At 39.9% G+C, this 15,766-nt stretch overlaps 1 protein-coding gene across 1 annotated transcript in view; it reads right to left on the reverse strand.

The window, feature by feature from the left end:
* Positions 1-1,862: 1,862 nt before the first annotated feature.
* The window catches only part of LOC124619657 (phospholipase A1-like), a 108,872-nt gene continuing 94,968 nt past the window's right edge, over positions 1,863-15,766 (reverse strand). Inside the window, exon 6 of the mRNA XM_047146189.1 lies at positions 1,863-2,496. Coding sequence (XP_047002145.1) covers positions 2,439-2,496 — 58 coding nt within the window. The 3' untranslated portion in view covers positions 1,863-2,438. The remainder of the gene's footprint in view (positions 2,497-15,766) is intronic.

The following is a 15,766-nucleotide window of genomic DNA, read 5'->3' on the forward strand; positions in this document are numbered from 1 at the left end:
GTGTTAATTTTGTGTTAAATGACGAAATATTTGTGAGTTTTCACAAGTAGCTCTTCGTACATTTCTTAGTATTCAGTACTCATTTTATGGTCTGACTTTTTTTCAGACATAATGAACTGATATGTCTGTCTATTTGACACAGTAGGATGCAAGTTCAATTTGTAAGTACTTTCTTCTTGAGGTAGTAGGCAGCTCCCCTGCCTTGCTACCCACTGAGTACATCCCTTTTTCTGATGACGCTAAACTGCAATCGTCCTTAATTCGTTAGCTTTTGGTTTTTGTTGATATCCAATATGGTTTTCTTATTTGTTCATTTTCTTGTTTCAGAATTATAATTTTTTGTGTTATTCCTAACGTATTGTGTGAATATGATGCCCACATTTTCTAAGTACTTAAAAACGTGATAGTTTATATCCTGAATCTGTGCAACCAGTTTCAATCCTTAGACCATAATCAGACATCCTGTATGCCAAGGGGGGAGAAGATGTGGAAAGCAATTCATGTTGAACCCATGATAAAAAAAATTATGTCATCAGCAATAGACAGTTAATCTATGGTATCTCACTGAAATATAAAAGGAATAGATGAGATCAGATCTTAAGGAGATGTGTTTAGCTCCATTCCTAAGGTACAATCTTTTAAGTTTATAAACTCTTTCATCCACTACATAGATAAGGCCCTATGTGAGGCATTGCAGGGTTTGCCAGAATAGCATAAGAAATATACAAGAGAGAAAAATGTTCAAGTTTTCTTACATTTATTTAGTTTAATTACATTTACTTTTAGTATCTGTCTATAATTTTTATATAGAATATTTAGATATAAGAAAACATCAACAGAGCATAACATTTTTGTAGCACACATAATCTTACACTTCACAGAAGATCAGAATCACAACATTGAAACTAAAGTATCTTTGGACATTTAGAAAGACATTAATCTGGTGGAGTACATTTTATTTCAGCATATCAACATGAATAATTTAATATTCATACATACCAAGCACACCTAGATCTCATATTTCACTTATAAAACTCATTCTTTTTTTATAATAGTACTGCAATACACACAGTGCAGGAAACAATGCGAATGTAGTAAATTATGATATAATCTCTTGGCAATGAGGCCAATTCCCTTAATTGTCATGTAATGAAACACCTTCAGGCATATAACTTAAGAGGTAGAAAAAAACAGGAATTTCATTACAGCAACCACATCTAACAATAAGACACCAAACTCCAGTTCTTGTTAGCACTCCAGCCAAGTTGTGCAATATGTTGATGAGTTCCTGCACGTGAAACAAGTTAGCATCTTTCAAAGCTGCAAATGTGTCGGAAGTAGTGAAGAACATAAACTGAATCCAACCTAAAATGTCATCCATGACACTTCAACAAATGATTCTCCTTAGTCATATCTATACTTATTTTACCTTAACATGATAAATACATAATTACTTATTTTATAGTTTTTCTTTCTCAAATCACAGTAATGGATTCTATAACATTACCAAACTGTGCAGCTATGAAAAGTATACAAATGAGATCTGTTTGTTGAAAATAAATCTACTTTAAATTAATTTTTTTGTTTCATTTTAATGCAACATAATTTATCAAATTTTATAATTTCAACAATGTTTCATTTTTATTTGTTGGAATACATATTTGTGATCTTAGACAAGAGGCAAGTTTGAGTAATTCACTTTCATTAATACAATAAAATCAACTGACACTTTGAGTGTACACCTTTTAATTTTGACTTTAGTGAAAACACTTTATTTTTAACCAAATGTGGCACTGTCAGAATTTACAATAATTAGTTAAGTTAAAATTGTATTTTGATTGATTAGATATAATTGGTTGTTACTTAAAGGGCTTCCATTACCATTTAAATATATGTGGTGAAAATATTATGATACAAAAGGTATGTAGTGGCAAGGTAATACTGTGATCCTTTTCACAGGATGACTCAAGTGAAGGACTTGGCTAAACATAAACATTTTAAATATGAATGAAAGACACTGTCTATTCCCTCTCTTCTTCATTAAAGTTGAAGATATTCTCATCAATGGAGGGTGTCCACTACACTAGGCTATAACTCTGGTAAGCAGTGACAACTTTTTTCACAATTTTTGATGATTATTGCTAATGTTAACCAGAAAATGTTTCCATGCACATTTTAATACACAGTTAACTGGAAAGTTCTTTTGATCTTGGTCCAGTACTTAGGTGACAAAAGAGATTTTCAAGCTGATGCCACCACTGAACAGCTGTTATGAGCAACATCGAAAATCTGCATTTCACTGAGTCAGCATACTAAACTGAATAACTACACCCATTTACTGGGCATCTGGCATAAGCAGATGTGGTCTCCTCCAACAAACAGTCGATGCTGCTGCCTTCACATTTCATTGTAAAACAATGCTAAGGACTGCATCACACTCAGTCAAATTTGCAGTCCCTTCCATGTGTGATACTCACACAGTAGGTGCCCGTCACTCTGAAAAGAGAATTGAGAAACTGTAGTTTTTATAATCATATTGGAAACATCCATATATCAATTTACATATACTAGAATTTTTAATTCCCAGATTTGCAAGAGTTACAGACAAGTAAATTTTCTGCATGTTTAACTGCTATGCATTTCATTCATGAGTTTAGGGCTCCATTTTGTAACATAACATTACTCTAACATGTGATATATGTTGTTCCTGTTCTCTCATTCTTGTCAGCTGCAAATTAGTGGACAATTTTTGCCTGGTCTGCTAACATGTTTTGGATCACTTGGTGGGAGACATTGATGTAATTTGTCCATTGGCAGCTAAGTTGGCACTTTCCTGGTGGAGGAGGATGTATTCCAAGAAGAAGATTTCTTTTTCTTCATTCTCGTCGCCCCATAAACATCTCAAACAATGCAAACACTTCATTAAATTTGTCAAGTAGGTTCTGCAGGCATCCATAGATTTACATCTGTGACTGCAGCACATAAAGTTTGAAGACAGACCAACACAAATCACCTACATTAAGATATTGTCCAGATGGCAATGTAGAAACACTGTACTGTTCTTAATTTTCAGTCAAAAAGACACTGACTTAGATTTATATTTATTACTTACTTTCATAACATAATGGTGAGCCTCAAGCTAGTTTCATGGTTGATTTGGCATTACAGAACTAATGTTAAATGTCAGTGTAATAGTATTATATTCCATACGAGTAATTTGAAAGGTTGTGCTCCCACTCTCAGAAGAATACAGTTACTCTGGTAACTTAAAGATTATCTCTGCAATGGATATGTCAAGACCAAGGTTTCCTTGTACCAAATCTCTTCATTTTTCAAATAATTCTGATCTACTTCTGAAATTTTTGTTGCTAAGCCAACATAAGTTTTTGTCTACAGTATTTTATATGATGTGAAATGTGAAGAGAACTAATTTTTGCAAGTGTGTATAGCTATGTCATATTAGCTTTTAATGTGAAAATATTATTTATAAATACTTAAAGTTCATATACTGTAAAATTTCAGTTCTTATGTTTGTGAATTTAAAAAAAAAATAGCCAAATGCTGTTGAGAGTGTATACAACAACTGATACCCTCCTGTCTCACTCCCTCCTTCCCCCTCCCCTCCCCCCTCTCTCTTTCTGCCTGTGCAGAGACACACCTTCCTATGAGATGCACACTACAGCCTGGTGACATGTAAGGTCCAGACAATGAGGAAAGTGTGCCAGTTTTTTTGCACTTTATATTTTACTTTGTGAAACAACTCTTCTATACTGTTGAACTTAACAAGGAAGGAGGCACATCACAGAGCTCTGCTAATGAAGCTATAAATATCTGTATGTCTAATGTTATAATTTTCACAAGCATTTAGCCTGACTTGAACCTGGAGGAATCGTACAGTGCCCAGATTGCCATTACAGCCTCTGAGGAACCAAGAATTCAGAACAAATTTGTATATAACAGTTCACACTTCAGCAATTAAATGACTGGAGCAAACAGGATTTCCTCTGATGCCTGCTCCAGAAATATACGATTCCAATAACAAGAAGGAGCAACATGGTACCTTGAAACTCAAATTAAGGCAGTAAAACAAAATGTGGGGTACATTATATTCATGATGTCAGATCAATGTTAGCAGAAAAATCAGAGCTATGTTTAAAGGACTATTCTCAGAAAGACATTCTGCATTGAAGTTCTTCTCTGTTGTATCATGTGAAATGGAGAGAACATTTTAAGTTAAAAAAATACTATTGCAAACAAAAGAGAGGCTTTTATTTTGATTAATTTGAAAAATATTTACTTGCATATTGTAATGGACAGATAGTCATTAAAATTGCAATGTTACACTCTGCCGGAAAAAAATGAAACAGTGGCACCATGGTATACAGGGTGATTCAAAAAGAATACCACAACTTTAAAAATGTGTATTTAATGAAAGAAACATAATATAACCTTCTGTTATACATCAATACAAAGAGTATTTAAAAAGGTTTTTTTTTCACTCAAAAACAAGTTCAGAGATGTTTAATATGGTCCCCTCCAGACACATGAGCAATATCAACCCGATACTCCAACTCGTTCCACACTCTCTGTAGCATATCAGACGTAACAGTTTTGGATAGCTGCTGTTATTTCTCGTTTTAAATCATCAATGGTGGCTGGGAGAGGTGGCCGAAACACCATATCCTTAACATACCCCCATAAGAAAAAATCGCAGGGGGTAAGATCAGGGCTTCTTGGAGGCCAGTGGTGAAGTGCTCTGTCACTCGTTCTCGGCCGTCCAGAACTTTTCCCTTTGCACAAACACCCATTCTCTGTAAACTGTTTATACCAACGTTTAATACACCACCTATCAGGAGGTTTAACACCATACTTCGTTCGAAATGCACGCTGAACAACTGTCGTCGATTCACTTCTGCCGTACTCAATAACACAAAAAGCTTTCTGTTGAGCGGTCGCCATCTTAGCATCAACTGACGCTGACACCTAGTCAACAGCGCCTCAAGCGAACAAATGTACAACTAAATGAAACTTTATAGCTCCCTTAATTCGCCGACAGATAGTGCTTAGCTCTGCCATTTGTCGTTGCAGAGTTTTAAATTCCTAAAGTTGTGGTATTCTTTTTGAATCACCCTGTATTATATGCACACTGAGGGTTTATAATGTTAGAGATCTGTTTTTCAGTCATTGGAGATCAGATGGCGCTAGAGGCCTGTCTGCATATCTTTTGTTTGACTCAGCAGGCAGTAACTGTGCTGGGTTTAGAGGTGAGCAGTGTTTCCAACATTCATTATAGGTTACGACCATGCCCTCTAGATGAATATACATTCCAGCTGAACAACTTTAGCCACTTGAATGGGGATGCATTGTGGACCTGTGGTAAGCTGGATGGAGGTATCAACAGATTGCTGCACATGAAGGATATAATGGTCTGGTGGTGCACTGCTGCTTTCAACAGTGGTCTATGGAAAATATCCACACCTGTAGACCACATTCTGGATGTCTTATGTTGTATATACACACATAAAGAGCTACTCATCCTGCAAGCAACAGTGGCCATCTGAACATCAGCCAGGTATGAAATCCAGGCACGCATTGCAGATGCTGCGTCATCAGGGACCATTGGGAACTGTCTGCTTGCAGCAGCAGCAGCAGCAGCAGCAAGGTACTGCCTAGCATGGCTTCCCTATTGTGTGAAAGAATTGACTGAATAATGGAATGGCGCCCTGTTGTCTTCTGTGGTAAGAGTAGTTTCTGTCTGTCTGTGAGTGATGGATGTACATGTGTATGGCATAGACCAGGTGAGCTCCATCTTCAAGAATACATTCACCCACAACCGTGACAACACACAGTCCCTCTCCAGGCTTCATGGCGTGTGGGGGGCAGTCATTTAGAACTCGTGGTCACATTTGGTGTTTCAGCAGAATACAATAACCAGCGCCTGCTACATTGCACAGGTTGTTATCCCCATGTTACTGCCATTTTTCGACTGGATGGTGATGTGCTCTTTCAGGACGACAACGCACTCCACATATGGCTGCTGCAACGCAATGTGCTCTTTGCACCGTACGGCAAATGCCCTGGCTTATAGGATCACCAGGTCTGCCACCAATTGAATATGTATGGGACATGGTGAAGCGGGAATTTACTCGTTGTCCAGAGACTACAAGAACCATTCTCGAATTGCAACAAAAGATGCAAGACACTTGGAACAGTCTACCACAGGACATATTTCTGCATCTTTATGATCTTTTTTATGTGAGAGTACAAGCCTGTGTTGTCCCCAGAGAGAGGTACAATGTGTACTCATGTGACTGGTTTGGCACCGTTAACTGTGGTATATTAGTTTCATTTGGTCTGAATTTTCAACTGTGATGTAGACAACGGCCTTGCTGCAGTGTTAACACTGGTTCTTGTCAGACCACCGAAGTTTAAGTGTTACTGGGCTTTGTTAGCACTTGGATGGGTAACCATCTAGGTCTGCCAAGCCCTGTCGGAAAGTAGATTGCATTCACCCCTTTTGAGGCCAATTGAGAAGATACTTGTATTTGAAGTAGCAGCTCCGTCATGAAAAGTGACAACAGTCATGAGAGCAATGTGCTGGCCACATGCCCTTTCATATCTGCATCCAGTAACACCTATTGGCTGAGGACGACACAGAATTGGTCAGAACCTTTGGACATTCTGAGGTCTGCTTGGGCAGAGTACTATATTGAAGAACCTGCACCTCACTTGTCAATAAAATCACCTCATCATTGAGGGTGTTGCATTTTTGTCAGCAGTATATAAGTGACATACAACAAATGCCAAACTGGCATGAAGGCCATGTCAGTATATGCTTGGATATGCAAGGGCTATTTGGAAAGTAAGGTCCAATCAAGTGTTAAATGGAAACCACAATGAGAACCTGATGAAACTTCGCACATATCTGTTGCACAATGTCTCTAGTATGCTCTTTACATTTCTGAGCGCACAGTGAGCAGTTGAAGATGTCTAGAAAATAATGTATTCTGCTACATATGAGGGTCTGGTGAGAAATTTCGCCTGATGTCATGGAGCCTACATAACATAACTGTCATGCATTTCTCTCTTCATGACAGCTCTCAGCTGGACTCTACTGAGGCAATGAAGATGTTCCTGAGTGTTCTCAATAGGAAGTGTTTCTTCACCCACAATACAGCCTATAATCGGGTAGCCCTTAGTTTCACCTGTGCTCACATGAACCGCTGGCTATGAAGACAACAGTAGGCTGTAGACCAGAGTAGAGAATTGGTGGACAGCACAGGCAGCTGTCTTGTATGACGAGGGGATTGGAAAGTTCGTACAACGCTATGACCAGTTGCTAAGTCGGAGTGGAGACTATGTAAAGAAGTAGCTGGAAGGTGTAGCTAACTGTTGCAAATAAAATATTTTTGATTTTCACAGTGGCTTCCATTTCGTGACCAATTGGACCCTACTTTCCGAATAACTCTCGTACAAACGATTAGCATTTCACTGTAACCGCACAAAGGAAGTAGAACTAACGCATCTACACCCTTCACAAGGAAAGATTTCGTAGCAGTTCTCTCGTTTAGAAATGGTGTTTGAATGTTGTCCGCTTGTGAGAAGGTCGTGCTATACCTGATGTAAGAAGGAGCAATGTCCACGAACAGGGTCAGGGTCAGGATCGCAGCCTATCGAGATTGCGTTTTCTTGCTCTAAAGTATTGCTGCTTGCATTTGTCGGGATCCGTCGACTGTCATGTGAATATAAATAATTCAGGAAGGCCATATTCAACGCCATGCTGGATCTCAACGTCCCCAAGCGACTAGTACCTTTAAGACAGACTGTTGACTTAACCGGGCGGGATCGTATAGCCATGTCACGTATCTCGTGTGAGCAAATGGGTTTGTTTGCAAACAAGACAAGTATCCCACCAAAACTATGATGGCCTCTGAAGCATCACAGGCAGTCACTTGCTGCACTTCTCTTGAGACGGCGTTAGAGAGGGCGTACCGACAGCGGCGCGACCAAGGCAATGTTGCTTACAGGAGTGGCACCACATCGTATTTTCATACAAGTCCCAGATCTGCATACAGTATCACTATGGATGTCTTCACAGAAGGCTCCAGCGTGAATGAACGTTATCAGAGCACTTTCATCATTGCCATAGGGTCCCGCACATGGAGTGATGGTATGGGGAGTCACTGGGTACACAACAGTGCCTCCGGTTCGTATAGCCGATAATATGAACAGCAGGCATTATATGTATAGGGTTTAAGGCTAGCAGTTGTGCACTATTCGTTTTGTGCTGACCTACTTCGATACAGAGGGTGTTCAGCTGTTGCACTGACCATCACTTTCCTTAGAACTTTCACCCATCGAAAACTTCTGTTCATTGGTTGCTGTGGCATTCGATGGCCACTACTTCCAAAACATTTCGATTTATGAACTCTGAAATAGAGTTGAAATTGCATGGAATGATGTACCCTTATCTGTCAACCAAACTCAGATCTATTCGATTTCCATCCAGGTTAGAGATAGGTGTTTCCAAATGTGGCAGCTCTGTGCTTTAAATATCGCTCCCTATACACCCCCATCTCACCAACAAATTTAATTGTGCATTCTTCCTCTTGTACCATATACATTGTATTAAGTAAAGTTCTGATATTTGCTATACTTCTCTGGTGTTGTAATTTTCATAGTCACTGGTGAAAATACAACAAATACTTGTTAGTAAGGTGAAATTAGCACCATCTGTATAGCAAACTTAGCAAGGTGAAATTCGCACCGGCTACACTCGTAGAAAACTGTTAAAAATGTCTGTAAGGAATTTCTTTTTAGTACTGGTTCAGTCCTTTTAAGATCATGGCTGACCTATTTCTAATACCAATTTTCTACATTGTAGTGCTCATTTCCGGAATTTGTCCATGTTCCTAGACTTTTTAATGCATACATACATGTAAAAATTTTGGTTACTTTTAATGTATGTTGAACCACCCTTTAGGCATGAACTACGTATATAGGCACCAAGTACAGGGTGTCTCTCCAAAGAGTCGCCAGGCGCATTTCTCCTGTGTTTCCGCAGATATTTGCAATTTCGTTTTCGCAAAGTGTATCTGAAGTCAGCCCAAAAACATGCTCCTCACTACGTCTTCAACGTGCCGCCATGTGTCGACAGAAAGCATCCGTTTGTTGCCCATTACAAACAAAATGACTTTTAAAGCGGAATTTTTATGTGGCTATTCGATATAGTGGCCCCAGATTAGTCCAGCGATATTTGTTTTACTGTTATGTACTAACAGGGACACTATTTTTTTTTTTTTTTACTGAAACAAGGCGATGCTTTCTATGAACGTGGGCGTCGCGTTAAAGACGTGATGAACAGTTTTTGTCTGGGCTGACTCTAGCTACACATTTCAAAAATGAAATTGCAAATACCTGCCAAAAGATCAGAGAAAATGCGCTTGACGACTCTTAGGAACGACACCCGGTATAAGAGGTTTAATTTAGAAATATCTACGTAGCGTAAAGTGCACGTCACTCTCAAACCGGAGTTGTCATGTGACTCCTGTTTAAACGCTGATTGTTTAAATTTTGAGCTAAGACCAGAACCTTTAATATTACGCTGTTTTGATCTGTCCTTGCACATTTCATGATTAGCAATAGCAGTAGTTAACAATAGTTGCTGCTCTGGATGTTACTCGAAATACGTCAAAAAAATTGTTTCATGGATAAGTATGTACCACAAAGATCTAACCATACTTATCATTCTAGTAACAGGCGCTTTATGTTTTGAAAAATATTTAGATGATGTGAAATAGAGTTAGTAGGGCTATTTTATGTGTCTTTATGACCAATAAAAATGAGACATGTGCTAGATAAATTCGTAGCGTGGGGCTACGCTGCCAGTCAATGTGACGAATGTATACACATCTTGGGCAATTCACATTTGCAGACAAGATTTATAAATGGCATTCTGAGCCATTACCTCCGGATTAGACAGATCTCCAAACCATTGGGCTTATTTTGAAGACATAATAATCGAAAATTGTAACGTGGTGAACGGATGTGTGATTAATACTTTCGTTTTCTTAAGGATGCTCGAAGATTATACATGTGCAACAGACATTAAAATCATAACAATTACCTAAAATTTTCTATAGAGTCCTCGTTGTTGTTGTTGTGGTCTTCAGTCCTGAGACTGGTTTGACGCAGCTCTCCATGCTACTCTATCCTGTGCAAGCTTCTTCATCTCCCAGTACTTACTGCAGCCTACATCCTTCTGAATCTGCTTAATGTAGTCATCTCTTGGTCTCCCTCTACGATTTTCACCCTCCACGCTGCCCTCCAATACTAAATTGGTGATCCCTCGATGTCTCAGAACATGTCCTACCAACCGATCCCTTCTTCTAGTCAAGTTGTGCCACAAGCTCCTCTTCTCCACAATTCTATTCAATACCTCCTCATTAGTTATGTGATCTACCCATCTAATCTTCAGCATTCTTCTGTAGCACCACATTTCGAAAGCTTCTATTTTCTTCTTGTCTAAACTATTTATCGTCCACGTTTCACTTCCATACATGGCTACACTCCATACAAATACTTTCAGAAACGACTTCCTGACACTTAAACCTACACTCGATGTTAACAAATTTTTCTTCTTCAGAAACGCTTTCCTTGCCATTGCCAGTCTACATTTTATATCCTCTCTACTTCGACCATCATCAGTTATTTTGCTCCCCAAATAGCAAAACTCCTTTACTACTTTAAGTGTCTCATTTCCTAATCTAATTCCCTCAGCATCACCCGACTTAATTAGACTACATTCCATTATCCTAGTTTTGCTTTTGTTGATGTTCATCAAGACACTGTCCATTCCGTTCAACTGCTCTTCCAAGTCCTTTGCTGTCTCTGACAGAATTACAATGTGATCGGCGAACCTCAAAGTTTTTATTTCTTCTCCATGGATTTTAATTCCTACTCCGAACTTTTCTTTTGTTTCCATTATCGCTTGCTCAATATACAGATTGAATAACATCGGGGACAGGCTACAATCCTGTCTCACTCCCTTCTCAACCACAGCTTCCCTTTCATGTCCCTCGACTCTTATAACTGCCATCTGGTTTCTGTACAAATTGTAAATAGCCTTTCGCTCCATGTATGTTACCCCTGCCACCTTCAGAATGTGAAAGAGAGTATTCCAATCAACATTGTCAAAAGCTTTCTCTTAGTCTACAAATGCTAGAAACGTAGATTTGCCTTTCCTTAATCTTTCTTCTAAGATAAGTTGTAGGGTCAGTATTGCCTCACGTGTTCCAACATTTCTACGGAATCCAAACTGATCTTCTCCGAGGTCGACTTCTATCAGTTTTTCCATTCGTCTGTAAAGAATTCACGTCAGTATTTTGCAGCTGTGGCTTATTAAACTGATAGTTCGGTAATTTTCACATCTGTCAACACCTCCTTTCTTTGGGATTGGAGTCCTCACTCGCTAATTTTCTGCATGTTTAGCTCCAAATTTTGATGCCGGGACCCTTTCATTTTGGCTTACTCGTAAGCCATTTCTTAACGTACAATTTCTTAAAACAGATACTCTACAATACAGGCGGAGTACAAAACCAAAAAATTAGCAGTAGCTACTCTTCTTTTCGTACACCAAATTAATAAGCTAGAAGTAAATTGTGACATATGTCTCAAACACGTGAAATGACGTTGCATTTATCACTTCATAGTTTTAAGCCAAGTTCATTCTATATATCAAATGCAAGTTATTAAGACGCCTGCGTATTTCACGTACAAAATCCACTGAACTTGTGAATGGGATCTGTTTGTACCAGTGATGTAATGACATTCATATTCCGCAGTGCACTTACAGGCAAACCTTACGCCGTAACCACAGTCATTTGACGATGGACCCAATGTACGTAGGCGACAAAAATTCTGTTTTGTGCATATAAATGCTCACGCCAAAGATATTCGTACTCTATGCTGAGATGAGGTGATGTGGCTTTGCACTGTAAGTAATTGCAATATAAGATATGGTAATAATACACTGATGGAAACTGAAACTCTGCATCGCGGTGTAGCTTGCTCGCCAGGTTTCGAGAGGGTGCGTTTCTGGATGAGGTATCGAATATACTGCTTCCCCCTACTTATACCTCCCGAGGAGATCACGAATGTAAAATTAGAGAGATTCGAGCGCGCACGAAGGCTTTCAGACAGTCGTTCTTCCCGCGAACCATACGCGACTGGAACAGAAAAGGGAGGTAATGACAGTGGCACGTAAAATGCCCTCCGCCACACACCGTTGGGTGGCTTGCGGAGTATAAATGTAGATGTAGATGTAGAAAGTGTTGCAGCGTGAACACACTGACTAAATGCTACCAAATTAACACACTAGTATTTCGGTATCAGTAGGATACATTGATTAAAATTTCATCCTTATTGGAGATATTCCTACAGCAGAAGAATGATGTGAGTACATGATTGCTGATTGGTCTGTCTAATGTTTCCATGTCCGTGCACTTATCGCCATGTTTCGGCCTTTGAGAGAGGTCGAATAATTGGCGTGAGTGTCATGGGAACATCATAACGACAGATCGCACATTTTTCTTGTGTAGTGCAAAGACAGCAGAATAAGTGGTAACGAGGTGTACTCATCACAACAGTGTGGCACGAACGGTAGGCATGGGACTTTTCAACAGGACTACATCATGTGAAGACAGAAGGACTGTTCGACTGGTGTTATGCGACCGTTTCTGTCGAAACTGTCACGTGCCATAATTAGGTTCCAATAAATTAGTAATCCCATCCAATATGGATTAAACCCAAGTTAGAATAAGAATACATGATTAAAGTTAATGTCAGTGATTGCCACATCTAGTCGCTATAATTCCATATTAAATTCTTCTGGAAATCTGTCTAAATATAATTGGGAATCTTACTGAGTACAAGTTGAGCAGAAGCCGGCTGAGCAGGGAGACATCCTGCATCCCGTCTGTAAGAATCTTTTCCAAAGCAGGAATGGCGACAAGGGAATGAGGGGCGCAGGTAGAAAATTCCCTCCTTATACCTCCATGGAAAATTCAGAGCAAGCAAAGATGCACCATCTTTGTTGCGTCCTAAACGACGAAGTCCATTGTATTGTGCTTTAGCGTGGGTAGTCCGATGGCGCCGAAGAGATGCGCCGCGAACAGACATTAAGGGATTGCAGCATCGCGGCGCTCTGCCCTTTGCAGGAAACCAGTATTCTGGGAAACTCTAGGTCCAAAGAAATAAGAAGATAAAAATCTCTGAAGTAATGTGAGACAGTAGGCCATCCGGGGCCTCATTGCCTTGTTGTTGATTCTGTTAAGAAATAGTAAGAATGACTGCAGTTAGACAATACCAATAAAACCTAGAGTGGGAGAAGAGAGTTCGCTGCATTGGTCGCCCAGGATATGGTGGGTGACCAGTTTTCGTCCTAAGATCGGGCGAATTCATTCGTTTGTTCAGAAGGGGAGACTGACAAGTGTTTGCCACCTTTCGGCGGGTCAGCGATGACAGAATCGACGCGCAAGCCTTACAATCTTTCTCAAACGATTTTATCAGAACTATTCGGTAAGAAATTCCATTTTTGCTTTACTTGTAGCTTTGTAAGGTTCATTATGATGTGCCCATCGTTTCGTTAATGGTCTTAGTTATTGTGATATTTACGTGGAAGTTAGACACTGAGCGGAATTGGAAAAAGTTTGCAATGAAAAATAGCGGTCGCTATGATTTTGCTTTTGAAGCATATTACACAATATTAATGTAGTTAACATATTTAATTTTGCTTTATACTTGGTTGGTCGTCTCCATCTGTCGCCAACCTCGAGAAAACTGATCTGACGTAGCGCGCTCATTTGCGATCGCACTGCGCAAGCGACAGAGCCAGAGTGAAACATCCACAACATTCCTCATATTTCGTAAACAGTTTGAGATGTCGAAATGAGATTTTGGAAAATGATAGCCCACAAAGAGGAGAGTATTTTACCGTATGGTTATTATGCAAAACTTCATTATCTCCTGTGTTATTCCACTAACTTATTTTTGAGGGTCATTGATAGCCAGTGAAACGAGAAATGCTGTGGGTTTTAAGATGCTGACCTTATATTTTGTCAATTCCCCACATAATAAACGTAATAAACCACTGATGCAGAATTTTCTAGCAATTGAGTCCGCACAGCATGTTAGTGAGGTGAGACTGTGTAAACCCCGTTGAGTTGTGGCGAGAGAAGCAAATTTCAACATGGCAACAAGAGAAATGTGTAGCGTTTATTCAATATTCCCTTCTCGTGACTCTTCCCTGATAGTTACAAATGGTTAAAAAATTAAAAAAAATAAAAAAAACAGGCGGAAATAAATCGCTGCATTCTCGGCGTAACTCTATTTAGATACTAACCAAAGAAGAGGTGACAGATCTTTTTGAATGGTCACCATGCAAGTGCGGACATGGAGGGGCCCTGCTTCGTATTTACCAAAACTGTGAATGTTGGTTTCAGTTTAGAACGGCATTTCGCCTACAGCGCTCTGCGCGACCCCCCACCACTGGCGCTCTGCCCACGCTTCCCCACACGACTGCGCATCTAGCAGCCACGGCAATTTGCGCGCACTCTACTTACGTGGAGAAGGTCTGGTTGGCTAAAACACAGAATAGGACAACCGGCGGGAGTCAGGAGCTTCTTGTTTCTGAAGTGCAGCACTAAAAACTCTTATGATAGGCTAATCATGTTTAACTGGAGTATGGAAGGGTGACTGTTGCATTATTACAACGGACCTGATCAGTCGACACTTGGAAACAATCACAGTCATTGGTGCACAAAATCATGCACAAATAAACACTGTTTTCGGACTGGCAGCGCTCAATAGACCTTCTTCAGCTGAGAGAGAGAGACTTCGACTCTGAGAGTGATACGTTTGGCACAAGCCAGATGACGTGGAATATTCGGACACCATAACTGCCACTTGCAGGCAACGGTACCGCTAAGCGTGTTGCGCCTCTACAGAATTCACAAACCACGTGACAGGATGATTCACAAACCATGTGACAGGATGTACGCGGAGCTTTCACATTGATGTTAGGGTATTTACATTTCTAAATCAAGTAGATTTATTGCAAACCTCGAACTCAATATATGCATGTCCAATTCTTTCTGTAGCTCTTTCTGTCCAGCTCTGATTAACGTTTAACACAATCACTGCCGCCCGGCCTAGGGCGTCTTGTCACGGTCCACGCGGCTCCCCCCGTCGGAGGTTCGAGTCCTCCCTCGGGCATGGGTGTGTGTGTCGGCCTTAGCGTAAGGTAGATTAAGTAGTGTGTAAGCTTAGGGACCGATGACCTCAGCAGTTTCGTCCCATAAGACCTTACCACAAATTTCCAAATTTAACCATCATTGTGCGATTTCCGCGAAATTAATGGGTCTCCCAGATGTTTTGTGACTTTTAATGCACTCACCTCAATGTCATTACCCAGCATCCATGACGAGATGCTGTTATTTTAATTCCGTCCTAACTTGTATCCATATTCAGTGAATATGCTGATATCACGTCCTTATGTACTCGTGTTTAACTTGAAGTCCAAAGAAAATTGTAATAAACAGGGTTTTATAGTGAACATTGTTCCATTCAGTAGTTTGACGAAATCCCTATTTTATCACCTTGTGAGTTACAGACTCACGTTCGGCTTATCTTTGGGCCTCTCCTGTTTAACAAAGTAAATTCATTAAGTTCTCCGCTGCGCTACAGCTGTAGTTAAATTCACGAGATT

Source organism: Schistocerca americana, chromosome 6 (assembly GCF_021461395.2).
Source record: "Schistocerca americana isolate TAMUIC-IGC-003095 chromosome 6, iqSchAmer2.1, whole genome shotgun sequence".
NCBI lineage: Eukaryota > Metazoa > Arthropoda > Insecta > Orthoptera > Acrididae > Schistocerca > Schistocerca americana.